Below are 26,647 nucleotides of genomic sequence, written 5' to 3' on the forward strand. Positions count from 1 at the left end.
AATAATCTCATGCAATATATGATCCTAAATTTGATTCTGGACTGGAGAAAAAAAGAAAAGCGTAAAGAATATTATTGGGATTGGATGTTATTGGGATGAAATTTAAATGTAGGCTGTGGATCACATAATACTCTTTTATTAATCTTAAAATCAGCTAAGTATACTGTGATTTATGTCTTTGTTATTTGTAAACACAGTTTTAAGGAGTAAAGTAACTAGTATCCAAATGGTTAACAAAACTGATAAAATACATTCATATATATATGTGTGTGTATATATGGAAAATCCTGATAAAACACATGGACAAAATGTAAGTAGTTATATGTATCTGGGTAAAAAATAGTTCCTTATATTATTTTTTAGTGCTTTGAAAACATTATCTCAGAAAAGAAAGTTACATACAGCTGTCCTCTTCTCTCACCAATTGATCCAGCCAAGTAAACACACACATTTTTAATTTTTAGACAGAAGTATTTAATATATAAAAAGCAGAAAAGTGGTAGTCCACAGTTTAGTCTCATAGTACAAGTTCAGTGCTCTGAACATGCAGTGGGAGAAAATTTTCTAGAATTTTGGAAGCTTGAGGTTTGATCAGTTCATGTCTCTCAAGAAGTGCTAAAAAATCACTGACAGATGCTTACTCATAAGGAAAGTACAAAACAGTCATTATATGTGGGTCTCCTTTCTTTACTGAAATTGACACAACATTGCTAAATATTACTAAATATTCTGTATTACTCATCTTTATAGCAAGTCACAGTTTTACATCCAATTGCAGTTTTTCTGATGTGGAAAATTTGGAAAACTTGGTTTGCCTTTAACAATTTTAAAAGTATTAGAATTCTTCAGTACCATTATTGACACAATCAAGTTCTAAAAGACATATAACACACTTATCAGTACTTACTATCAAAAAGGAATTGTATAATTTCTAAATCCTTTGTACCTTGCTTCAAAATTTTGAAATAAATGTCTGATTTCTGAGTGGTTGACCATGCTTGATGGAGGCATTTAATTGCCCCATCTTCGGTCCTGCATACCAGCTTGATTCCAGGCAGAGGGCTTTATCCAAGCATTGTAATTCTTCTATGATGTTCTGTTACCTATTACTGAATAAACGGACTTGGGAAAAATTTTTTTTAAGAAAAGGTTTTTATAAGTCTGAATTGACTTCTTACTTTTTGAATAAAACATCTCACATACACACAAAATAGCATACATAATATTTCTAGGACAAATGGACTTTCTAATTTTTTCCTTTGCTTTTTCACTGACTCTGAAGATTTTTCACCTAGCATATATGATGTTAATAAAGGAAATCAAATGTACTAATTCTGTGTTTTAAAAATAGGATTTCCCACTGAGACTAGACCTGCTTATATTTGTTTTTGTAATCATACTGGGATGGTAAGATTTTAATATCTGAGGCTATTATTAGAGACATTGGTACTCTGGTGTTGGAGTACTCTGATAACTTTATCAACTATAATAGTGCCTTAGTCACCCTAATTTTTTATGAGTGCCTTTAGTGATACTTTTACTCTAAAATTCTTTCCCTATAAGAAAAGTTTTAATATTAATGGGGAGAAATGAAAGAGAAAAATCATAAACTTTATTCACAAAATGCTTCAGTATGTGAAGAATGGAAGAGAGTTATGCTGAAAATTATTTTGTGATTGCACGTCAGTGAATTTTATTTTCCTTTTGGCTATGTAAAATGTTAATTTTGTGGGGAAAATTGGATATATGTCAATACCACTATTATAGGTTGCCTGATAAGTGATTATTGACTTCATAAATTCTTTTAGTAAAAGTTAACAGTGATGTGGATATACATGTGTATTATGCATAATTTTTATTAATTTGCAGACCATGAAGACTATGACCCACAAACTGTGAGGCATGGAAGTAGATACAGTCATGTTCAAGAAGTCCAAGAACGGCTTAACTTCCTTAGGTTGGTTTTAAGCAACTAGTGCTATTCTCTTTAAGGCACGGATAAAAAAGCAGTGTTAATATTCATTATACCTATACTTAACGTGGCCATTCCACCCTGCAGATGAATACTTTCCCACATAAAAAGCATTGCCAAAACTTAAGTAACATTTCCTACATGTTCATTTTTAAATACTTTCAAATTATTTGCTAAGCTTTAACTTTTGTCTTTTTTTGAAGACAGCACATTTTAAATTTTAGAATATAGTTTATATTTATGTTAGAAATAAAAATTGATCATTGTATGTTCTCATACTTTGAAATATAAGACAAAAACAGCTCTAGGGAACTACATTTTCGTTAAGGCTCTCATGACAGTAAGGAATGGGGTTTTGGTGTGCTTTGGGTGCTTTGTTTATCCTAACAGTGGCAAACAAAACTTAATCTAAAATAACATTCAGAGGTGGTTGAGGAAAAGTTGCCCATCTTTTAAAAAAACAAAACTAAATTTGTGTTAGGCTGAATTGGTCAGTATATTTAGCGTTTAATGACATGTGTATGTGGATATGTATATGTAGCTTAAATAATGAGAGATTTCTTAGGAGTGCAATTACCAGATCCTAGCAAAAAAAGCATATTTGAATCAAAAATATTGTCAGAAAAAAATACTGAGGCTTTTTTTCATAAAATCTGTTCTATTTATTATTTTCAGATACTAATTTGGGGGAATTTTCTCTTCTTACTATGTTGTATATATTGTATTTCTGTTACTGAACCATATAATAATTTAAGGAGAAATATTTATACTGACATGTAGTATGTTATATAATTAATCAATGACTACATTTAACAATTTTGTAATATGTTGAATTGATCTCATCTTCTCCAGTATTAGTGTTTATGTCATTTGAATTTGTGAAAAATTCTAGTTACCAAATTTTATGACATTTCCTTAAAGGGCCCCTTAAAGGGCTATTGTTGTTGATGGGTATATATTGTATATATGATGGGTATATATTGTATCTCTTGGTCTATTGGAAGAGAAAAATGGTTTGGAATTTATCTACTCTGTTAATAAGTTAACAATAAAATCTGTGTTTCTATGGCACCAGTAAAGTTACTGCCAAAGTTGCCAAAGTTACTGGAAGTCTTAGTTTGAAAAGTTTTGCATTTCACTGCAAACAGTAATGCATTTTTTGTGTTTTATTTTCCTGGGCCTTTTGTTGTTCAGTTACATATGAAGGTGTGAAGGATTAGATAGGTTTAAAAGCTAATAGGCTCTTTATACACAAACATAATTAAGGAGATGTTGGAGAACATATAGTTAATACCCAAAATAAGAAACTCACAGACATTAAATAAATACATCATACTCTGTTGGACATGAAGTCTCTATGATTTGTTAAGTAAGAATTAAATGCAAAACTAGCTTCTGTTTTCTTTCAGTTATTCACAGAAATAGTAAACAGTAGGTTGAGCAACTTCTAGCTAGAGGAAACTAGAATCTGAAGAAAGAGACTACTTAAACCAGAACCATCGTAATTTCACTTTATAATGACTTAATGACTTTAATAGTGGCAAAATTAAAAGCTCTGGAGAACATCACTGAATATTGTACTAATGATTATTAACATAGAAATGAGCTTAAATAACATTGACTTACCTCTGAAAGTTATTTAGTGTAGTACACAATTTTCTGGTGAAGCCATATAAGTTTAGGAAACTAAATCAATATCTGGCTTCAAAAGCTGATCTTGTAGAGAACAAGGAAGAAATTTTTAATATTTAGGTGAAGTCACATAGCTGACATGTGTTATGCTTGTTAAGTAGATGAGTTTATTTTTTTGCTGCTATCTATAAGTTCTTTTGAAAGAATAGCTCTTTAAGCTGTAAGAAAATTTTAATTGTGATAAATGTAACTTCATGCATATATTGGAAGAAATTATGTTTGGAGATTGCGTAGATCTAATTACTGATTTTTTAAATTTTTCCAAGATTTTTATTGAAGGATGGCCAACTGTGGCTCTGTGCTCCTCAGGCAAAGCAAATATGGAAATGCTTAGCAGAGAATGCAGTTTACCTTTGTGATCGTGAATCCTGTTTTAAGTGGTATTCCAAGTTAATGGGGGATGAACCAGACTTAGATCCTGATATTAATAAGGACTTCTTTGAAAGCAATGTGCTTCAGCTTGATCCCTCCCTTTTAACTGAAAATGGAATGAAATGTTTTGAACGATTCTTCAAAGCAGTCAATTGTCGTGAAGGGAAACTAGTAGCAAAAAGAAGAGCCTATATGATGGATGATTTGGAACTAATAGGATTAGACTACCTTTGGAGGGTAAGTGAGAAGTAGGAACTCTTGTTTGCAGACATTTCACCTGAGGTCGTCTTTTAAATATACTTAAATCATAATTTTGCCTGTAAGATATTTGTATTTATCACCTGCTTTGATGCTTGTCATAGGAAATCTGGGGGAAGAAATGGTTCATCTTCAGCTTCTTACTATATCACTTCTGTTTGCCAGTGACTTGGGCTTTTTCTCCTCCATTTTTTCTTTTACCATCTACCACTGGTGTTCTTGTTTGACTTAACCCAGAATCTTTTCAGATGCATATGAGTATACCATTCATTGTCTACCCACACATTTTTTATCCACCCCTCGTGAAAGTTACTGTCTCTTTTACTTTGATTAGCTCTTAGGAGTTACTGTATGTTTACTGCAAAATGAATAATGGATAGAAGAGAAGACTTTTATTTGGGAGGAATTTTGAGTTAATACCTTTATTGACACTGTTTAATTTTTTATGTGTTTAACTATCTGGGAGAGAATAGTTTAACTGTATTCTATTTAAGACTAACATTGCCATTTTGGTAGTATAAATAAATCATGCTGCCATCTTAAATCTAACCTGTTTTAAGTTATATATTTCAACTTTTACTATATTTTTGTTGTATTAAGTTTTTGTTCTTTGTATTTTTTGCAAACTATTGGTTAAGATTTTCTGTCATTTTTCATTAAAGTCACCAATTTTCAAATTTTGTTAAAAATCAGTAACCTCTAATAAAAAAATTACATAATACTAGTTGAATTGCTCCTTGAAAATCTCACAGCTTGTCTACCAGTTGCAGAGTTAAATAACATTGATTGAATTTTATTTTATCCTTTTCATTTTTAATCAAATTTCTCTACTCAGAACACCTACATTTTAGATATTTTAGTTGTTTATTTTCAGGTGTAATTTTATGTTGCTTCATTTTAAGTGCCAAATTAAAATAGTTCTTGAATGTTACTAATGTTCAAATTTTTGGATCTAGGTTGTGATTCAGAGTAATGATGACATTGCCAACAGAGCCATAGATCTCCTTAAAGAGATATATACAAACCTTGGCCCCAGGTTACAGGTCAATCAGGTGAGGTTTCAACTGCATAAAAACTTCTTCAGCTAGGTCAGAAGTGCTCTAGTGTTCAGAAGAAGCTTTTTAAACTTATAACTAGAAATTGATTTTTTAACTCTTGTGAAAATATTTAAGACTTTAATCCAAATTTGTCCCTTAAAAATACTAACTGAAAGAATGTTGATTTGGTAATTACCCTTAGGTGGTTAGTGTTATATTGAATAACATTATTTTTTATGTTGACATAGCCAGAAGTTTGACTTATTGGACATTAGGTCCCAAACATTTTTTCCTTGTTGTTGTTTTTAATAATAGCATTGTTTAATTTCTTATTTTCTTGTTATCACCTTCCTTCTGTGTATTATGTTATGTACAGTTTATAAATATAGAGCTGATAGTTACATACAAGTTGAAATTTTATTTCACTTTTTCAGACTACTGACTGCCATATTTGTTTTTGAGCAACTTCAACTCTCTTTCTTGGGCCTATTATTTATAGGTGGTTATCCATGAAGACTTCATCCAATCTTGCTTTGATCGTTTGAAAGCCTCATATGATACATTGTGTGTTTTGGATGGTGATGAAGACAATATTAATTGTGCAAGACAGGAAGCCATTCGAATGGTTCGAGTATTAACTGTTTTAAGGGAATATATAAATGAATGTGACAGCGATTATCATGAGGAAAGAACAATTCTACCTATGTCAAGGTTTGTAAGAAATTGATCCACTAGTTAATTTGCAGTCATTTATTGTTTTCCTAGCCAATTAATTAGGAAACAGATGACTTTTATAGGTTAAAAGGGCAGTAAAGAAATTTTCATTCTGGATTTCTGTGTCCTGTCTTTTAAAAACGTTTTTTGCATTCTCATAGATATATTTTTCTTTTGAGTAGAAAATTTTGATTTATATTTTATTTAGACATTATCAGTTATTAAGTACAATTTTTCTTTTTTTTTTCTTCTCTTTACTTTGTTTACTTTCTTTTCTTCCTACCTCCCTTCCTGTATTGTTTGATTTGGTTCCAAGCTGTTACCATCTACTAAGTGGGAATGATATTTTATAGCTACTATGTATTTTTATTTTAATGATACTCATTCACACTAGTAAAAATAAAATTCTTAAAAGCTATTTATTTAAGAGATATGAATAAGAAAGTCTTGAAATGGTCTTTGTTAAATTTTCTTTTGATTTGGGAACTACTATAAAATAAATAATTTGCTAAATTATTTATTAGTATAATTATAAATGAATTCAATATTATGCACTATGAATCAGATAATCGTAAATTAAGTAGACAGCAAGCTGAATTATTTAAAAATAGTTCAAATGGCATTTTTAGATTTAGGAGAAGTTTATAGAGTAAGTACTATCAGATTTTTTTTTAATTGTGATCATTATTATGAATAATATAAAATGCTTATTGAATATTTTTGTTTTGGATCTTATCTGTGAGAAGAGAGCATTGTAAGATAAGTATTTCTGAGTGACTGTTTTTAAGAATTTTTGTGAATGTTTAAGGAAATGTGCATTTTAACATTTCTGTTGATATTTTGAAGTGTATCCCTTCTACCTTTGAAAATACTCTTAGTGTATTAAACTTTTGTAGCTTTAAATTAACTGATGTCTATTACTACTTAGCATAAAGTGGAAATCTCTGGTTCTGCAGCCATAGAAACAAAGATTAACCACAGTGGAATATAACCATATTATATTTCCAAAATTAACTAATGTTCGTAACTTACAGAAACAGAAAGGTATTTTTAATAGTCTAAAAAAAGTAAATTTAACTATCTTCCTCATAATAAGAGAATAGTTGTCCCAGCTTCATGTTGATGGTAGGCTGCTGAATATGACTGTACTTTTTTTTTTTTAATATATGTTTACACACACACACACACACACACACACACATATATATATATATATATATATATATTTTTTTTTTTTAGAGCATTCCGTGGTAAACACCTCTCTCTTATAGTTCGATTTCCAAACCATGGCAGACAGGTTGATGACCTGGACGTATGGTCTCATACAAACGATACAGTTGGTTCGGTACGAAGATGTATTCTCAACCGTATTAAAGCAAATGCAGCCCATACAAAAATTGAACTCTTTGTGGGTGGTGAGCTAATGGATTCTGAAGATGACAGAAAGCTAATAGGACAATTAAACTTAAAAGATAAATCAGTAAGTACATACAAAATTTTCAGATACTCCCAAAGAGGGAGGTGCCGGGGTGGCTCAGTGAGTTAAAGTCTCTGCCTTCTGCTCGGGTCATGATCCCAGGATCCTGGGATTGAGCCCCACGTCAGGCTCTCTGCTCGGCGAGGAGCCTGCTTCCCTTCCTCTCTCTCTCTGCATGTCTCTCTGCCTACTTGTGATCTCTATCAAATAAATAAATAAAATCTTAAAAAAAATACTCCCAAAGAATTAAACATTTATGCTGTTTTTTATTCATTCAGCAAATGTTTAATGAGACTTATACTCAGTTTTCTCCATTAAGTTTTTGGGTTATAACCCTGAAAAAGATAGGTATCATCATACTTGTATAGTGCAGAAAATAAACTACCAAATGGTTTTTTTTTTTTAACATTACTTTTTAAATATTTCTAAGATTAAACCATAATATATTTTTTAGCCTTTTATATATCAAATTTCTGTATTTTGTGGAAGTATTTTGTCTTTGCTACTAATACATTTTCTCATTTTTAGGTAATTACCGCTAAACTTACACAAGTAAGTTCCAATATGCCGTCAAGCCCTGATAGTTCTTCTGATTCTTCACCTGGATCACCTGGCAACCATTGTAATCACTACAGTGATGGTCCCAATCCAGAAGTGGAAAACTGTTTGCCTGGGGTGGTAAGTTAACTACTATATGTGAAGCATTACACTTTCCTCTGCAGATACAAAGAAATGTATAAAATGGTTCTTTTTATAAGCAGTTTACAAGTAATAGAGGTGGCAAATGTCGAATATATATATGTAGTGAGTATTAACTTCTGGATGGATTTTTTAATTTAAAATACAGTTTCTCCATAGATACAGTATTAAGTTTAGATAGAACCTGTTACAGTTGAACTATAACATATACCTGAAGGAAATTCTACTAGAAGTCCTTTGGGGGGGGGGGCTGTTTTTAAAGAAATATATAATCTGCTGTTTTTCTCTAATTCTTAGTATTTTTCATACAAAAAGAATAACTGCTTAATTTCTTCATGTTTTCTCATCCCTCCACCTCTTAAGAATTGTCACAGCTGCAGTAACACCAGCTCCTTCAGTGTTAGAGGGATTTGAGTCCCTTTAACAATAAGATTAGAGATTTATCAGCAGTCTTTACCCCTCAAGGGGTGAAGTCCTTTTTGTATAAAATGTCTGAGTGCCATATGAAACTTACAGTTTACAAAACAATAGAACAACTGGTGCAAAGAAATTACTCAGCATAGCTTGGAAAACATAATAAATTATTAAGCTTGTATCATAGGGGATCAGTGGATTTTTGAAAATGAAAGGATGGAGAAGGCACATAATTTCAGGTAGTAAAAATGCAGATGTGATAGAAAGCTTATTTGGGGTTAGTGAATAGATTAATTTTAAGTAACAAAAACCTCTTAAACTTAGTTATAGAGAAATCTTTTTTGTTTTCTGTATTCCAGATAATGTCACTGCATCCCAGATACATATCTTTCCTTTGGCAAATTGCAGATTTAGGTAGCAGTCTGAATATGCCACCTCTTAGGGATGGAGCAAGAATACTTATGAAACTTATGCCCCCAGGTAAGAAAATTGTCTGACTTCCCCCCACCCACCCACCGCCAGCCCTCTTCCCCTTGGATGTTGACAAGTAAATGAGATAGAAAGAATATTTAGCATAAGAGGGGCTGGCTCAATTAGTGGGGAGCCACCCAGGTGCCCCAGCATTTAATTTTTAAATTAGAATAGTAGACTAATGCACACAATTTAGAAAGTCAGGATTCTTGATAGGCTACACTGAAGAACAGTGAACTGCTGCCTCATCCTCCCTGTGCTACGTAGTTTCAAAGAAAACCGTTTTCAGCATTTAACTTCTGTTATTAACATATACCAAATTATTTCTAAATAATACGTTCATATCATTTTTATGTCATTTGGATATTGTATACTTTTTTAGGCAGAAATATATCTCTTACTCTCTCCTTTTTTGGTCATCTTACACTTTTGTTTAAATCTATATAAACCATTTACATTTTCAAAACTAAACATGTATGCTGGGGGTTGGGGAGGATAGGGTGGTTAGGATATGGACATTGGGGAGGGTATGTGCTATGGTGAGTGCTGTGAAGTGTGTAACCCTGATGAGTCACAGACATGTACCTCTGGGGCAAATCATACATTATATGTTAATAAAAATAATTTTTTAAAAACCAAAACATGTATATATTAGGCTTAATAACATATGTTACTAACATTTTAAAAAGACTGTTAAAATATTTTCTATTTTTTTTTAATTTCTACTTTAATTCCAAAATAGTTAAATATAGTGTTACTTGAGTTTCAAGTATACCGCACAGTGACTCAACACTACATGAAAATATTTTCATTTCCTAGGTTGTTCACACTTGTTTATTCTAGATTTTTAAATTCACCCCTTACATTCACTTTGTTTTCTGTGACATATGTTGCTAAGTTTCTCACATTCCTCTAATTTTTAAAACAATTTTCCACATAGTCACATGTTGTGTCTTACTTTCTTGTGTGTTTCCTCCTTTTCCTTTAGTGTGATTTTTTTTTTCTTTGATACAATTACCGTTCTGGGACCTCTTTGAATAGCCTTTCTTTTGGTGGATCCTACCCTGTTCTTTTGTGATGTTTCTTGGTTGGGTTAGTTCTCATTTTGCTGAAAGCACATCCTCCTAATAAAGGGTACTTAAAGGGAAGCACTTTTTTTTTTTTAAGATTGTTCATCTGAATACAACTAAAATCTCGCTCAAAAGAATATATATTTTTTCGTTTTGTTCTTGTTTTTTACATGCATTAGTTTGAGCATACAGTTGAAGATTGAATGTTTGTTCCATTATAGTTCCATAACTATATGTTGTTTGGTAGGAAGATTGAGCTGTTTATATGTTTGGAAAGGCTGGGGTTTTTGTTTGTTTGTTTATTTGTTTGTTTTGCTTTGTTTTGTTTTGTTTTGTTTCCCTTGAGTTCTGAAATCTTATGATGAAGTGCCTTGGGGAGGATATGGATGTATATCTTTTGTTGATGAGTGTTCAGTGGACTTTATTGGTGAAAAGGTTAATTTTTCCTTTTTTCCTTTGTGGCTTTATTTGTGCTTTTGAAGATTTTGTTTTGCTTTGGTTTAGAATGTGTTGTTGTATATTTGTGTAGAATGTGGCTAAGTTTATCTTACTTAACAGTTTTGCCTCTCACTTACTTTATTTTAGTTTTCCTTTTTAAAATTATTTGTGGAGTGTCTTAGTCCAGTTAATAAGTATCTGCCTTCGGCTCAGGTCATGATCCTCAGGGTCCTGGGATTGAGCCCCACATTGGGCTTTCTGCTTAGCAGGGAGTCGTCTTCTACCTCTCCAGCTGCCCATGCTTGTGCTCCCTCTCTGTATCAAATTTTTAAAAAGTAAAATCTTAAAGAGAAAAGCTCTTTTAAAAAAATTACTTGTGGGGCTCCTGGGTAGCTCAGTCAGTTAAGCATCAGCCATTGACTAAGGTTGTGATCCCCCAGTGCTAGGATCAAGCCCGGCCATTGACTAAGGTTGTGATCCCCCAATGCTAAGATCAAGCCCGACATCAGGCTCCCTGCTCAACAGGAGCCTGCTTCTCCCTCCACCTGACTTGTGCTCTCTCTTGCTGTGTCTATCACTGTCTCTCTCAAATAAATAAAATCTTTTTTAAAAAATTAGTTGTATCTTCAGTTGAATTTCTTTTAGTTTGTAACATTTTTGTGATCTCTCTTTGCTGTTACTTCATTGAGTTCTGTTTTTATTTTATGAACATTTTACAATGTTTTTTGCTATATGTTCTACAAAATCTCATGTCTGACAAAACCCTGTATTTGTTATTTATTACTGAGGTAATTGCAAAGTTCAGAAAAGTGGGTAGTACAACACATAGAATATTTTCTTCATAACCATATCAGAGTGATTTATTGATTTGATGTTTTTATTGTATCCCACAACAATCATGTTGGCATTCAAATGATGGCATTCACCTGTATACCATCTCAATCAAAAATTAACATTGAACATATTTCTGCGATCTAACTGATCCCATTCAAGTTTCACTTCTTTTCAAGTTTTCACCAGTTTTTCCAGTAATGTCTTTAGCAAAGAGATTGGAAAATTTGACTTTAATTGGCCAGATAATATTTTTGCATTTGCATGCCAAGAGACATAATGAAAAGTATTATGTAGGAACTTATGTAAGGAGAGAGAAAATAAATTTCTACAACTTTTTTTTTTTCCAGATTTTTATGTATTTGTATGCCAGAGAGTGCGCGCCCAAGCAGAAGGAGAGGCAGGCTTCCCACTGAGCAGGGAGCCTGATGTGGGGCTTAATCCTAGGACCTTGAGATCATGACCTGAGCTGAAAGCAGATGGCTTAACTGACAAGCCACCTAGGCTTCCCCCACGCCCACAAACTTTTTATTAGCAAAATTCTAACTCTAAAAATAATTTGAGTGCAGTTTTTTAAAATACTGGTCTGCTTGTGAGAATAATGGAATTTTTGGTGGGGGGTATGATTTTTTTCTAAATGGGCTCAAAGTTTGTGTTTCTTATCCTCAAAATAGTTGCAAGTATTTGTTATTGCTGATCTGTAAGAGATAAATTTGATATATTTTATCTTTGATGTGGTTTTTCCACAAACAGGTACTACTGGTTATCATTTCATGACCAGTGCATCAGAAGAATTCATTGAATTCTCTTCATCCTTTTTTCAGTATCTTTTAATACTTAGTATGTTAGTACATTGGAGATTAATCTTTTTGAAATTTAAAAGCTAGGTGGAAGCTCTTCACTTGCACAGTTAAATGTATTTTAGGAGATTTTCTTTACACTTATATCAGTGTTTGAAAATTGCTACAAATTTATAGCAGGCATATTTTCCAACTCTGACTCTAAAATTTTCTTTACAGTTTGTATAGAAATGCATATTTTGCCTGTTGTAATAACTATGATAGCAGTGGGAAATATGTAGTCCTTGATATTACTTGTGATTTAAACAATATTGGCAACTAAATTACTTCACTGTGCTGTTTTTCATTTAAAGCACTGTTGTACCTTATGATTATAAGTTAAATTTATTAACATCAAGTCTGTAGCAAAAGCTACATTTCTAAACTTTACAGTGTTTGGTTACAATAGAGAAACTTTCTTGTTCAAAAGTAGTTTTGTTCTCAACCATGTGCTTTAAAAATCAGAGTTGAGCTTTATTACTGTGAAGACATTGAACTGTCATGTAGTGGGGCAAGTGAAGATACCCAGGTTCTACTTCCAACATAAAGTCATAAAATTGATGTTAAATCCATAAAAATGAATGGTTTACTACTGGCACTGCTGCTTTAATAATGCATGATAAATTCACATGTTTTCCACAGAGTACTTGCTGATGAATAATACAGTGAATGAACGAATGCCCAAGGGCTTTAAACATAACACATTTTCAAAAACTATGTAAATCTTTCCTCTTAAGTCTTTTTGTGTTCCCGACATAACATTACTACAGTGAGTTGTAAACACATTCCACCAGATTGCACTAAATTAATGTTTTCTCATATTCTTTGAAAATGCTTTCATCTATAGTTCTTTTGTGCAGATGATTTTTTTTTTTTTTTGAGAGAGAGAGTAAGCATGAGCAGGGGGAGAGGCAGAAGAAGATGCCTACTCCCTGCTGAGCAGGTAGCAAGAAGCCAGGCACCAGGCACCAGGCTTATCCCAGGACCCTGGGATCATGACCTGAGCTGGAGGCAAATGGTTAACTGAGCCACCCAGGTGCCTTGCAGAATATTACTCCTACTGTACTCCGTGAAAAGTTGACATTGATTTAGCCTAAACAACTACTGAGCCACATTAATATCTATCAGCTCATCATGGGCTAAGCAAAAAATACTCAAAATTCATTGCTTTTATTGTTTTGTTATTGTGGTGAAATATAAATAATAAAATGTATTCGAAGTATAACTGGGTAGCATTAGTTACATGCACAGAGTTCTTTGTCTCCTTATGCCTCTTATTACCACTATTTCCAGTGCCTTGTTTTTTAGTTGACTGTTACATTGTTTCTAATCCTCTCAATTCCTAAGGAGTTTTTCTTGTTAAAAATATTTATTTTCAGGGCGCCTGGGTGGCTCAGTGGGTTAAAGCCTCTGCCTTCGGCTCAGGTCATGATCCCAGGGTCCTGGGATCGAGCCCAGCGTTGGGCTCTCTGCTCTGCAGGGAGCCTGCTTCCTCCTCTCTCTCTGCCTGCCTCTCTGCCTACTTGTGATCTCTGTCTGTCAAATAAATAAATAAAATCTTAAAAATATATATATATTTATTTTCTCTGGATACATTTCTGAGGCTGCTGCACTCAGTCATGGTTTAATGACCTCAGAAGAGTTAAATGGCATTTATATCTTAGCCAGCAAATGAAGTTATTTTCTTGCTCCAGTTCTAGAGTCAGCCATTTACCTGAAGTATCTTGTAGTGTTAAATGGTATTCAGAACCTAAGATTCGATGCAAAGTATCCATTGCTGTTCCTTGCATTGCTGTTCCTATCTCCTCGAAGTAAACAAGAGTAGAAATTATATGTTCTTATACATATGAAGCCAGAGCAGTATCTCCAGTTGCAGTCTAATCTACAGCCTGCCTTATGCTTTTTCCTTCTCAGTATTTTAGACTTACTTACCTGAGTGAAAAACCTTGTTTGACATTGCCTTTGATATGTGTGCTTATTTGATTAATCCTGTAATGAACCAGTCACTTGTCTGTGTTACCACCCTTTGCTGTATACTCTACTCTAGTAAACCTACCTTTCAGTTTCTTGAGTCCAGGCTGTTGTTCCACATAAAACTTAAGCTGGTAACTTTGTATATTAGATCCTGTTTTGGATATATATTACATGTTCTAGACATGAAAAAAGGAATTACTACCTAGATAGCTTTGAGGTAAGGCATTTGATTAGAACTAAAGCTCTGAAATGGAAAAGACTTCCAAAAAGTAGACGTACAAGGTACTGGAACCTATTGAGGATTGAGGCACTGTAAGACTAGGAATAGTTGTTTACTTTTAATTTTTTCTTCTATTTTTTTAAGAAGATTTTATTTATTTATTTGACAGAGAGAGAGATCACAAGTAGGCAGAGAGGCAGGCAGGGGGGTGTGGGGAGAGGGGAAGCAGGCTCCCTGCTGAGCAGAGAGCCCCATGCAGGACTTGGTCCCAGGACCCTGAGATCATGACCTGAGCTGAAGGCAGAGGCTTAACCCACTGAGCCACCCAGGCACCCCTCTTCTATTTTTTAAACTTTATTTTATCTGATACATAGTTGATACACAGTGTTTCCTTAGTTTCAGGCATATAATACAGTGATTCAACAACTAAACATACACTGTCCTTATGGTAGGTAGAAAGTACCTACCATCTGTCGTCATATTTCAGTCCCATTATTTCAGTCCCCTTGATTATGTATATATTCCTTATGGAGTACCTTTTATTCCAGTAATTATTCATTTTATACCATAACTGGAAATATAAGTCATCCACAGTCTCTACCCTGGTTATGGGACTCATTTGGCCTTAAAATATTGAGCCAACTGGTGATTTCAGCAGCTCTCAGTAAGAATCAGAATTGCGGTGCCTGGTTGGCTTAGTTGATTAAACATCATCTTCAGGTCATAATCTGAGAGTCCTGGGATCAAGCCCCACATCAGGCTCCCTGCTCAGCAGGGAGTCTGCTTCTCCCTCTGCCACTCCCTGTTTGTGCTTTCTTTTTCTATCTCTGACAAATAAATAAAATCTTTAAAAAAAAAAAAAAGATTCAGAATTTAGCATCCTTATCTTTCTGTTCCTCTCACAACACTTTTGAACAGCAATCAAATTGTGGAGATCCTTGGGAAGATCAAAAGCAAGTCCTTTGAACTTGGGTTTTTACATTTTACATTTTACAAAATGTGCTTGTGCAGCACTATGGATATCTCTCAGAATCACACCAATTTGTGAGGGAGCCAGACTCTTCTGGGCCAGTTTATATACCTTCTCCTTCACATCATCAGGCCTAATTTCAGCTTTAGCCACCAGGAGTGTGCTTGCCACTACCTATGATGGCGGCAGTCAAGCAAAAAAGCTTTGTCGTGTTTTCCATTAAAATAATTTTTTTTAATCTTTTTTGTCCTGTTATAAAACCCACGCTTTTTTTTTTTTAAGATTTTATTTATTTATTTGACAGACAGAGATCACAAGCAGGCAGAGAGGCAGGCAGAGAGAGAGAGAGAGTGAAGCAGGCTCCCCGCTGAGCAGAGAGCCCGATGCGGAGCTCGATCCCAGGACCCTGGGATCATGACCTGAGCCAAAGGCAGAGGCTTTAACCCACTGAGCTACCCAGGCGCCCCAAACCCACTCTTTATATTGCAATAATTTTAAAGCTACGTAGAATAATATAAAGCACTTCCAGGGGCATCTAGATGGTTCAGTTGGTTAAGTGCCTGCCTTTGGCTTTAGGTCATGGTCTCAGGGTCCTGGGATCCAGCCCCACGTCAGGTCTCTCCCCACTGTTCTTGTTTACTCTCTCACCATCTCTCTCAAATAGATAAATAAAATCTTTAAAGAAAAAAAGAACTTCCAATACTCTTCCGTGTTCAGTAATGGTTAACATTTTGGCATATTTGCTGTATCATTATTTATATAATAATTTTCTAACTCCCTGAGAAAAAGTTACACACACCTGTACCTTTTTACCTGAATATCTCAGTGTTTCTTAAGCACAAGAACATTGTCTTACATAATAACCTCCTCTTTCCAGCCACTGGTAACCACATTCTACTTTCTTTCTTTTGAGTCTGACTTCTCCAGATAACCCCATATAAGTTGATTCATACAGTATTTGTCTTTATCTGACTGGCTTATTTCACTTAGCATGAGGATATATTCATCCGTGTTACAGTATTATCAGAATTGAATTACTTTTTAAGGCTGAATGTATATTTTGCTGTATTGTAAATCAGAGTTTTGTCTTCCATTCATCAGCTAGTAGACACTTACATTGTTTCCAATATTATGAATAATGCTGCTGTGAACATTTTTTGTTTTGAACAGTTTTATGGGGCTTTTTGGATACATACCAGGGGATACATACCTGCTGGATGATTTAGTAAGTCCATTGAGGCTTTTTGATACATACATGCTGGATGACTTAGTAACTCCATGTTTAACAATATTGGGGAAATGTCAAATTGTTTTCCACATTGACAGCAGCGTTCCTAGTCCCACAAGTAAAGTATAAGGGGCTGAGTTTTTCCATTTTTCATTGATACCTATTAGTGTTTTGGAATTAATGTCATGCTAATTGTGGTAGAGGATCATTTTAACTAAGGTTTTTCGTTTGCATTTCCTTGATGACTAATAGTGTTAAAGTGTTTCTTCATGGGCTTACCAGCCATTTTTGTATCTTTGGAGAAATGTCTGTTATATCCTTTGCTTATTTTTGAAATTTTTGTTTTGTTTTGTTTTTTTAATTGAATTTTAAATGTTAACGGTACTTTGCTTACTTTTGAAGTTTCTTTTTTTTTTTTTTAATTTTAAATGTTACAATACATTCAGGTATAAATCCTTTATCAGATAAACAACTACAGATATTCCTTCCTATCTTGTACATTTTCTTTTACTTTTTTTCCCCTTCTTTAAAAAGATTTTATTTATTTGAGAGAGAACACAAGCATGGTAAGGGGCAAGGGAAGGAGGAGGCCCTCTGCTCAAGCCTGACCTAGGGCTCAGTCCTGGGGCTCCAGGATCATGACCCAATCCGAAGGCAGCTGCTCAACCAACTGAACCACCCAGGCGCCCCTTCTTTTTTTTTCCTAGAAGTTTACTTTTATACACAAAAGATTAATATTGATGTAGTCCAGTTAAACTGTTTCTCCTCTTGTCACGTTTGCTTTTAGCATCATAGGTAAGAAATTATTGTGTAATCTAAGATTATGAAGATTTACTGCTATGTTTTCTTTTCAGAGATTATCTTTTTAGTTATAGCTCTTCATTTTTTGTAAATCTCACATCTTTGTACAAAAGGAAAATGCAGAGGCGAGTGGGTGGCTCAGCAGGTTAAGCCTCTGCCTTCAGCTCAGGTCATGATCTCAGGGTCCTGGGATCGAGCCCCACATCGGGCTCTCTGCTCAGCAGGGAGCCTGCTTCCCCCCCCCCCGCCTACTGCTCTGCCTACTTGTGATTTCTCTCTCTGTCAAATAAATAAATAAAATCTTTATTAAAAAAAAAGGAAAATGCATAGCTCTTTTATTGTTAGATATATATTAGGAAAGTTGTTTCTTTTAAATGGTACCTCAGTTTTTTAAAAGCCAAAAACAAATGGTTCATCATAGAGGGCAAATAATTGAGAACTTGGTGGTAGGAGCTTGTTTATGTTTATGTTCCAGAAGAACTACTTCTCAATGTTGTGCAGTTTTGGGTTTTTGTGGGTTTTTTCTGTCTCTAATGGGGAAGGAAGAATAGTTGATTCGAGGTCTCTGGATAGCAGACTGTTACCTTCATGTTTTAGGTTGACTGTTAAAGAACCTTAGTTGATCAAGTCGAGGTCTGGTTATAGTTTAAGAGTTGATCTTAGAACTCAGCTTAATGGATATCTATTGATGATGTTCTGTAATTAATACTCTTAAGTGTATTAAATGTAAAATAGTAATATATAATTTACATTTTACTGTAACTGTGTTTTCTTTGCAGATAGTGCAACAGTAGAAAAATTAAGAGCTATTTGTTTGGATCATGCAAAACTTGGAGAAAATAACCTTGGACCGGCTCTTGAATCACTTTTCTTTGGTCCTTCTGCCTCCCAAGTGCTATACCTAACAGAGGTTCATTTTATTCTTTTTCAAAACTAATTTTTACATCATATGGTAATATGAAAAATATGAGTAAGAATGTAATCTTATTTAAGAATTATTTAGTATTGATGATAAAGGAAATAAAAGTTATAAAAAGAAATTTTAACATCTTTCGATACAGCCCCCTTTCCTTTTCTTTTTTTCCAGGTTGTTTATGCCTTGTTAATGCCTGCTGGTGCACCTTTGGCGGATGATTCCTCTGACTTTCAATTTCACTTCTTGAAAAGTGGTGGCTTACCTCTTGTACTGAGTATGTTAACAAGAAATAACTTCCTGCCAAATACGGACACAGAAACTCGAAGGGGTGCTTACCTCAATGGTCTTAAGATAGCCAAACTGTTGTTAACTGCCGTAGGCTATGGCCATGTTCGAGCTGTAGCAGAAGCTTGTCAGCCAGTTGTAGAAGGTGCAGATCCCATAACACTGGTAATAAAAATTTTTAAATCATTAATAAGGTTTATGGTTGACATATAATTTTTAAAGTTTAAACTACTTAGTGATTCTTAAGTAGAGAATTTAAGTTCGGTTACATTTGTATTGAAATGTAAACAGTGATTACACTGATCTCATAGGGTGCCTGTTCCCTAAGTCAGTTTGAGTGTCAGTTGTTTAAGTGTCAGAAACTCATCTGAACCTTTTATTAACTGATACCTGAAAGATGAATAGAGGCAGATGGTTATAAAAAGAAAAGATTTAATTGGTGTATTGCCCATCTCTTCTCCCACTATGACAAATATAACCACCATAAATGACAAAAACTTTACTCGGCCATGGTATCCTCCTAATGAACATCGCTGAATATTCTCAGAATATACTGAGATTGATGCAAGGGTTAAATGTATCATTCACTTCACACTAAATTTTAGTTTATTTTATTTAGTTTTATTAAGTTACTCACTAGAGATAAAATGCTTTAAGGATATAGATTTTTTTTAGAAACAGGTTGGTTTTTCATCTCAGAAATTTGAATAATGATTGGACTGGACATTCAACATTTAGAATTACCATTAATTACTTTAGGTAGGATAATTGTATTGTGGGTTTGTTTCAAAGAAGAGTCCTATGCTGAGGTATTTTGAATAAAATACAATGTCTCTGATTTTTCTCTAATGTAATTCTGGGGAGATATGGTCAGACTGTGTTAGCTGAAGATGGAGTGAAAAAATCTCACATTTTATTGATAATTATAAAAGCTAGATAATGGGTTCTTTGGGGTAATTTATATTCTTCTGTACTTTTTTTTCCTTCTCTCTTTTGTATAATTTTGCAATTTTCTACTAAGAAGGTTAAAAGAAAAATGTAGTTTTGAAAAAAAAATAAATAAAAAAAAATAAAAAATAAAAAAAAAAAAGAAAAATGTAGTTTTGTACAGCAAATTTTAATATTTATTTATTTGAGATAGAGCAAGAATGAGAGATAGCGAGCACAAGTGGGGTGAAGGGAAAAGGGAGAAACAGACTCCCTGCTGAGCAGGGAATCTGATGCAGAGCTGGATCCCAGAACTCCGGGATCATGATCTGAGCTGAAGTCAGACACTTAACTGACTGAGCACACTCAGGCACCCCTGCAGATTTTAAAAAGAAAATTACAATGCTCCATTTTCACTTCCAGGTTTAATGTTTAAATTGTGTGTTGTGCATTCTTAATGGTCAAATATGTCAAATTCTTCTGTGCTGGTCACCATATTGTATCATTTAATCATCAATATTAGACATATTTGTGGGTTACTCTTACTTAAAAATCCACACATATTCATGGACTACTCTTACTACTTATTTTGTAAGTGAAAATCAAGATCTAAAGAGATGAACTATTTTGGCCTCATAATAAAATGACCTGAAAGTTCAACTCTGTGAAGAGGCAGGCTGACTCTAAAACTGTACTTTCCACTACTTTGGGTTTTCATTTGAAATTTCATTTTAGTAGCACTAGGCAATTAGGCTTCCAAGCATTTACTTAAGTAATTAATATGTATATACAATAAATAATACATTAAGTACAAATGTAAGCGGGATCTGGTTTGAGGTTAGAGACCGTAAGTATTTTACCTAGTCATTCTGCTTTGGCCACCTTTGTGTAGGAACAACTTCACAAACCCTTGAATTTCTTTTTTTTTTTTTTTTTTAAGATTTATTTATTTATTAGACAGAGAGCGATCACAAGCAGGCAGAGAGGCAGACAGGGAGAGACGGGGGAAGCTGGGTCCCTGCTGAGCAGAGAGCCAGATGTGGGACTTGATCCCAGGAGCCTGAGATCATGACCTGAGCCGAAGGCAGAGGCCCAACCCACTGAGCCACCCAGGCGCCCCAACCCTTGAATTTCTTAAAATACCTCTTTTTAAAAATATATATGTAGATTTTTTTGTAAGAGAGAGCAAGCAGGAGTTGGGAAGAGGCAGAGGGAGAGGGAGAGAGAATCTCAGGCAGGCTTCATGCCCAGCACAGAGCCCAGTGAGGCTCTTGACCTTACAATCATGAATTAAGCCAAAATCACTTAACCAGCTGATCCAACCAGGTGCCCCTAAAAATATTTCTTAATAAAACTTCATTGTGAAAGAGAAGTAGATAGAATGGGGTGAAGATGATGTAGAAATTTTAGCATGTTGGGAGGAGAAACATTATAGAGCACACATAGCACAAGTACCTTTGAATAAAATGAGGAACATCTTAAAGACTGAAAGGGTGCTCATCTGGGTGGCTCATTGGGTTAAAGCCTCTGCCTTTGGCTCAGGTCATGATCCCAGGGTCCTGAGATTGAGCCCCGCATCCAGCGCTCTGCTCAGCAGGGAGCCTGCTTCCACCTCTCTCTCTACGTTCCTCTCTGCCTACTTGTGATCTCTGCCTGTCAAACTAAAAAAAAAAAAAAAAAAAAAGACTGAAAGGGAAGGAATTGAGTTGTAAATTTAAAGATTATAGGATAAGAAATTAAAGGTGTATTTATTTGGTACCTCATTTTTCTCAATGATATCATGACAGGAATAGCCAGGAGGGCTGGGGAAAGAATTTACCTGGAAACACGTTCGAAGGTGTGTCATTTATCTTCTCCGGTTGAAAGTGAACTGAGTTGTGGAAACAATATTAAATTCATCTGAACAAGATGGGACCAGGGAGGGAGACAAACCATAAGAGACTCTTAATGTCAGGAAACAAACAAGGGGTTATGGGAGGTTGGGGGAAGAAGGAATAGGGTGGTTGGGTGATGGACATTGGTGAGGGTATGTGCTGTAATTGTTTAAGCCTGATGATTCACAGACCTGTACCCCTGGGGCAATAATACATTCCATGTTAATTAAAAAAAAATTCATCTGAAAGTGGACTTTGCAATAGAATATTGTCACTCCGGAAGGTATCTAAGAGAAGTTTACAGTGTTGGCAATGTGAAATGCTTTTTCTGCAGAACACCATAAATCGTACAGTGCATATGTAGAAGGATTACATCCTAAAGAGAGTGGTGATGGATGAGGACCAGAGGGTTAAACTTGTATTATGCAAAAATTTTTGAAAATGTGCTTATGATTTTTACTTCCAAATAAAAATGTTAACTTTTACAGATTAACCAAGTTACTCATGATCAAGCAGTGGTGCTACAAAATGCCCTTCAGATTATTCCAAACCCATCATCTGAGTGCATGCTTAGAAATGTATCCATACGTCTTGCCCAGCAAATATCTGATGAGGTTAGTATCAAACTGAAAGCCCAGAGTCTGGGTTGGTTTATTTTTTGTTATTTGTTGTTGTTGTTGTTGTTATTCTTGATACAGTATCTACTTATTCATAAATAAATGAAGATTCTCACAATCTAGGACCAGATATTCTGAGACCGTAAGCCTCTATTTTATTCAGCTTAAGTTTCATAAAATTCTGCTATTAATGTTATCTATGAAAGTACTTTTTAAACAGGCTATTTGAGATGTGATTTATATTGCATGAACTAGGTCAAAATAAAACTTATGGTGAGTTTAAAGTAGTGGTACAGTCAAGAAAACAACATTTTATCAATCCCAGAAGTTTTCTGCTCCTGGCTATAAGCAACCACTTCTCTGCTTTTGTAATTATAGAGTAGTTCTCTATTTCTTAAATTTTGCAAAATGGGATCATATTGTGTGCTTTTTATGTCTGAATTATGCCAGTCAGCATGATTTTAGAATTTTTCAGTCACTTATATGTGTGTGGTTTATTCCATTTTAAATGTTACTGCCTTTTATGGTTATCTTCCATGTTCTGTTCATAGACATTAGAATTATTTCGTTTTTTACTATCAGGAATAAAACTGTTTATTTTGAAAATTCACGAAATCACTTGTGCTTTGGTCAGCTGATTTTTTTCTTACCTGTGTAAACCATAGGAATTGAATGGCTGGGTGACTTGGTTTTTCTGTTTTAACAAATCTTAAGAAAAATATCTATAGAGCCAGATTAGATCTTACCCTGAAGCATACTTAGGCTGTAGCTGATAAATGTCTTTTACTTCATCTGCGTATATCTTATGACTTGAGGTGAAGATTTGAAAAAAATGGGACAAAGGCTACTTTAGATATTAAAGACAGTGCAGAGCGTATTTATGGCAAGAGCCATTTATACTACTTTCACAAAGAGAAATGTTTTCTAGTAACTTCACTTAATATTTTGTCAGCATTTTTAAGTATTCATTTTCTTTCAGGCTTCAAGATACATGCCTGATACTTGTGTCATTAGAGCTATACAAAAAATCATCTGGGCATCAGGATGTGGGGCATTAGATTTGGTATTTAGCCCAAATGAAGAAATCACAAAAATTTATGACATGGTAAGAATTGTTACAAAACTGTATTCCTTTTATATAAAGGTTAATTGTGCACTAAATTTTCATTATCTCTGCCCTTTTTTAAAGACCAGGTCATTTTTATCTATTAGTTTTTGGGTTATTTTGTTTAGTTGGTTTTTTTATTTTATTCGCCTGACAAACCGTGCTGCATGTTCACTTGATCTCGGGGAGGGGCAAGAAGAGAGGGAGAAGCCAACTCCAGCCTGAGCAGGGAGTTTGATGTAGGATGCAGTCCCAGGACCCTGGGATCATGACCTAACTCGAAGGTAGATGCTTAACCACTGAATCACCCAGGCATCCCTGGATCTATTAGTTTAAAGTAAACATACAGCTGTAAGATAATAATATATCATTTTATTTTGAAAATAAAACTCTTCAGTGTATTTTAAATTAATGAGTAATTTATTCTTGATTCTAACTTTACAGACCCTCACTGCAATCAGTGAGCCAGACATGGAGGATGAACAGGTTTGCTGTGAAGCATTGGAAGTGATGACATTATGTTTTGCTCTGATTCCAACAGCCTTGGATGCACTTAGTAAAGAAAAAGCCTGGCAGACATTTATCATTGACTTATTATTGCACTGTCCCAGCAAGTAAGTGATTTTTTCAATTTAGAAGAAGGCTGACCTTACTCTCTTCAGCAGAAAGGAATGTTTTAATCATAATTTATCTTAGAAGTCAAATAAGGAAACCTTTTGGTTGTTTACATAGTACTTTGATATTTAGGAAACTTACATTTAACATGTTTCACTTAACCTAAGTGGACAGTTCAGTGGCCTTAAGAACTTTTATAAAATGTTAGCAGTCAACACTATCTCCTAAATTTTTCATTACCCAGACAAATTTTTTTAAGTGAAAATACCCATTTTCCTAACCTTCCACCCATTCTTTACCTCTGATCTATGTACTATCGCTGTGAACTTGCCTATTACAAGTAACTCACATAAAAGGAATCACATAGTATTTGTCCTTTTGTGCTTGGATTGTTTCATACAGCATAATGTTTTCAAAGTTCATCCATGTTGTAGCATATTGCAGAATTTCCTTCCTTTAAAGCTGAATGATCAGTAGATAATTGATGTACATACCATGTTTTTGCTTACACAGTTTATCTGTTGATGGATACTTGGTTGTATCCACTCTTGGGTATTGTAGATACTGATGCTATGATAATTGCTGTGAACCTAGATATCTGTTTGAGTAACCATTCTCAATTCTTTTGAAAATGTGCCTTGGAAATAGATACTACTTGGTAATTCTATGTTAACCTTTTTTGAGGTTCACAAAACTGAGTTTCACAATGGCACAGTATATTATATTGCCATAAGCAATGTATAAAGGTTCTAGTTTCCTCCATATCCTCTCCCATGCTTGTTATTTTTTTAACTTTCTTTAAGGTAGTAGCCCTCCCAGTAGATAATTACATAACATTTTATGATGTTTTGGTTTTTATTTATGTATGTGGTGTTGAGCATTTTTTCATGGGCTTATCTTTTGTTTAGTTTGAAAAATGTCTTTTTTTTTTTTTTTTAAGATTTTATTTATTTATTTGACAGACAGAGATCACAAGTAAGCAGAGAGGCAGGCAGGGGAGGGCGGGGGAAGCAGGCTCCCCGCTGAGCAGAGAGCCTGATGTGGGGCCCGATCCCAGGACCCTGGGATCATGACCAGAGACAAAGGCAGAGGCTTAACCCACCCAGCCACCCAGGTGCCTCATCAACACATGTACTTTTATTTAGGTCTTCCATTTCTTTCAGTACAGTTGCTCCTTCTTAGTTATGTTTATTTATTCTTACTTGTCCTTTTTGCTACTATGATAGGTAGTATTTTTTTCTAATTTCTTAATTGTTTTTTAATTTGCTCGTTGCTAGTATACTATATAGAAAGACAAGTGATTTTGTGTATTGATTTTTTACTTTATAGTTTTGCCAAATTCAGTGTCTTTTTCAACTTTTCAGATTTTTATCAGTATATGAAATTATGTCTCTTCCAACTAGAGATAGTTTAACTTCCATCCCCCCAATTTTTCTGTGTTCATTTGCCTTTGCTTTATGTTCGTCTATGTATTGAATAGAAGAGATGATAACAGATATCCTTGTCTTGTTCCTGATAGAGAATGCGTTTAGTCTCTCATCGTTGAGTAGGTAGTAAGTCAAAGCTTTTCATATAGGAGGATCTTTATCCTATTGAGATTTTCTTTTTATTCTTTGCTCATAAAGTGTTTTTATCATGGAAAGGTTGGAATGTGTTTAGGTTTTTTCCTGATTCAATTGAGATGGTCACAGAATTTTTTTCCTTCATCGTATTTATGTGATGTGTCAAAAATTGTTTGGTTTTTTTAAGATTTTATTTATTTGACACAGAGAGAGGGATAGAGCGCACAAGCAGGGGGAGAGGCAGGCAGAGAAAGAGAGAAAGGCAGGCTCCCTGATGAGCAAGGAGCCAGACACAGGGCTTCAGCCCCAGAACTCTGGGATCATGAGCTGAGCTGAAGGCAGCCACTCAGCCAAATGAGCCACTCAGGCACCCTTCAAAAGTAGTTCTATTAAAATAAAAATAGATTTTAAAAAAAAATAAAATAAAATAAAATAAAAATAGATTTATTAAAATACACTGATTTATATGTTGAAAATCTCACGTTATTAGGATAAATCTTACTTGGTCACTTGGTATAATATCTGCAATATACTTAAAATTTTGGTTAATATTTTGTTGAGGAATTTTAATATTTTTATTATGGTAAAAAATATGTAACACTAAATTTCTAAACTGATAGTTATGGATTAAATATAATTACATCATTTCAAGAAGCTCTAGAATTGTTTAATCTTGCAGAAGTGAAACAATATACTCACTAAATTACCCACCCATGGCATCACGAGTTCTTCTCTTTGGCACATACCTTTTTAGTCTCATACAAAGTACTTCAGGTACTTTGTATGATTGGAATCATAGAGTATTTGTCTTTATGTCACTGGGATAGTTGCTTAGCATGAGGTTGTGGAGGTTTTTCCATATTGTAGCATGTGACAGGGTTTCCCACTTTTTAAGACTGCATAAAATTCCTCTGTATATATTATCACATATTCTTTATTTATGTGTTGATAGACATTTGTGTTGCTTCTGTCTCTTAACTATTTGAACAATTCTGTGATTAATGTGGGTATTCAGACATCTTTTCAAGAGACTACTTTGAATTCTTTTGCATATATACCCAGAAGTGGGATTGCTGGGTCATAAGTTAGTTCTGTTCTTAATATTTTGACGAATCTCAGTATTCTTTTCCATAGTCACTGAACCATTTTACATTTCCCTCAACAACGCACAAGGGTTCCAGTTTTCCACGTTTGATGACACCTATTGTTTTGATAGTAGTCATCCTACTGGGTGCAAAGTAACATCTCATTGTGTTTTGATTTACATTT

The 26,647-nt window shown here is 34.3% G+C and overlaps 1 protein-coding gene across 1 annotated transcript in view; it reads left to right on the plus strand.

The window, feature by feature from the left end:
- The window catches only part of LOC308337760 (ubiquitin carboxyl-terminal hydrolase 9X-like), a 155,407-nt gene that overhangs the window by 74,123 nt on the left and 54,637 nt on the right, over positions 1-26,647 (plus strand). Inside the window, exons 15-26 of the mRNA XM_080795942.1 lie at positions 1,870-1,957; positions 3,931-4,273; positions 5,251-5,346; positions 5,831-6,042; positions 7,285-7,525; positions 8,051-8,200; positions 8,995-9,115; positions 18,257-18,387; positions 18,565-18,843; positions 21,968-22,093; positions 23,076-23,201; positions 23,646-23,815. Coding sequence (XP_080652068.1) covers positions 1,870-1,957; positions 3,931-4,273; positions 5,251-5,346; positions 5,831-6,042; positions 7,285-7,525; positions 8,051-8,200; positions 8,995-9,115; positions 18,257-18,387; positions 18,565-18,843; positions 21,968-22,093; positions 23,076-23,201; positions 23,646-23,815 — 2,083 coding nt within the window. The remainder of the gene's footprint in view (positions 1-1,869; positions 1,958-3,930; positions 4,274-5,250; positions 5,347-5,830; positions 6,043-7,284; positions 7,526-8,050; positions 8,201-8,994; positions 9,116-18,256; positions 18,388-18,564; positions 18,844-21,967; positions 22,094-23,075; positions 23,202-23,645; positions 23,816-26,647) is intronic.

Source organism: Martes martes (genome assembly GCF_963455335.1).
Source record: "Martes martes genome assembly, chromosome: Y".
Taxonomy (NCBI): Eukaryota; Metazoa; Chordata; class Mammalia; order Carnivora; family Mustelidae; genus Martes; species Martes martes.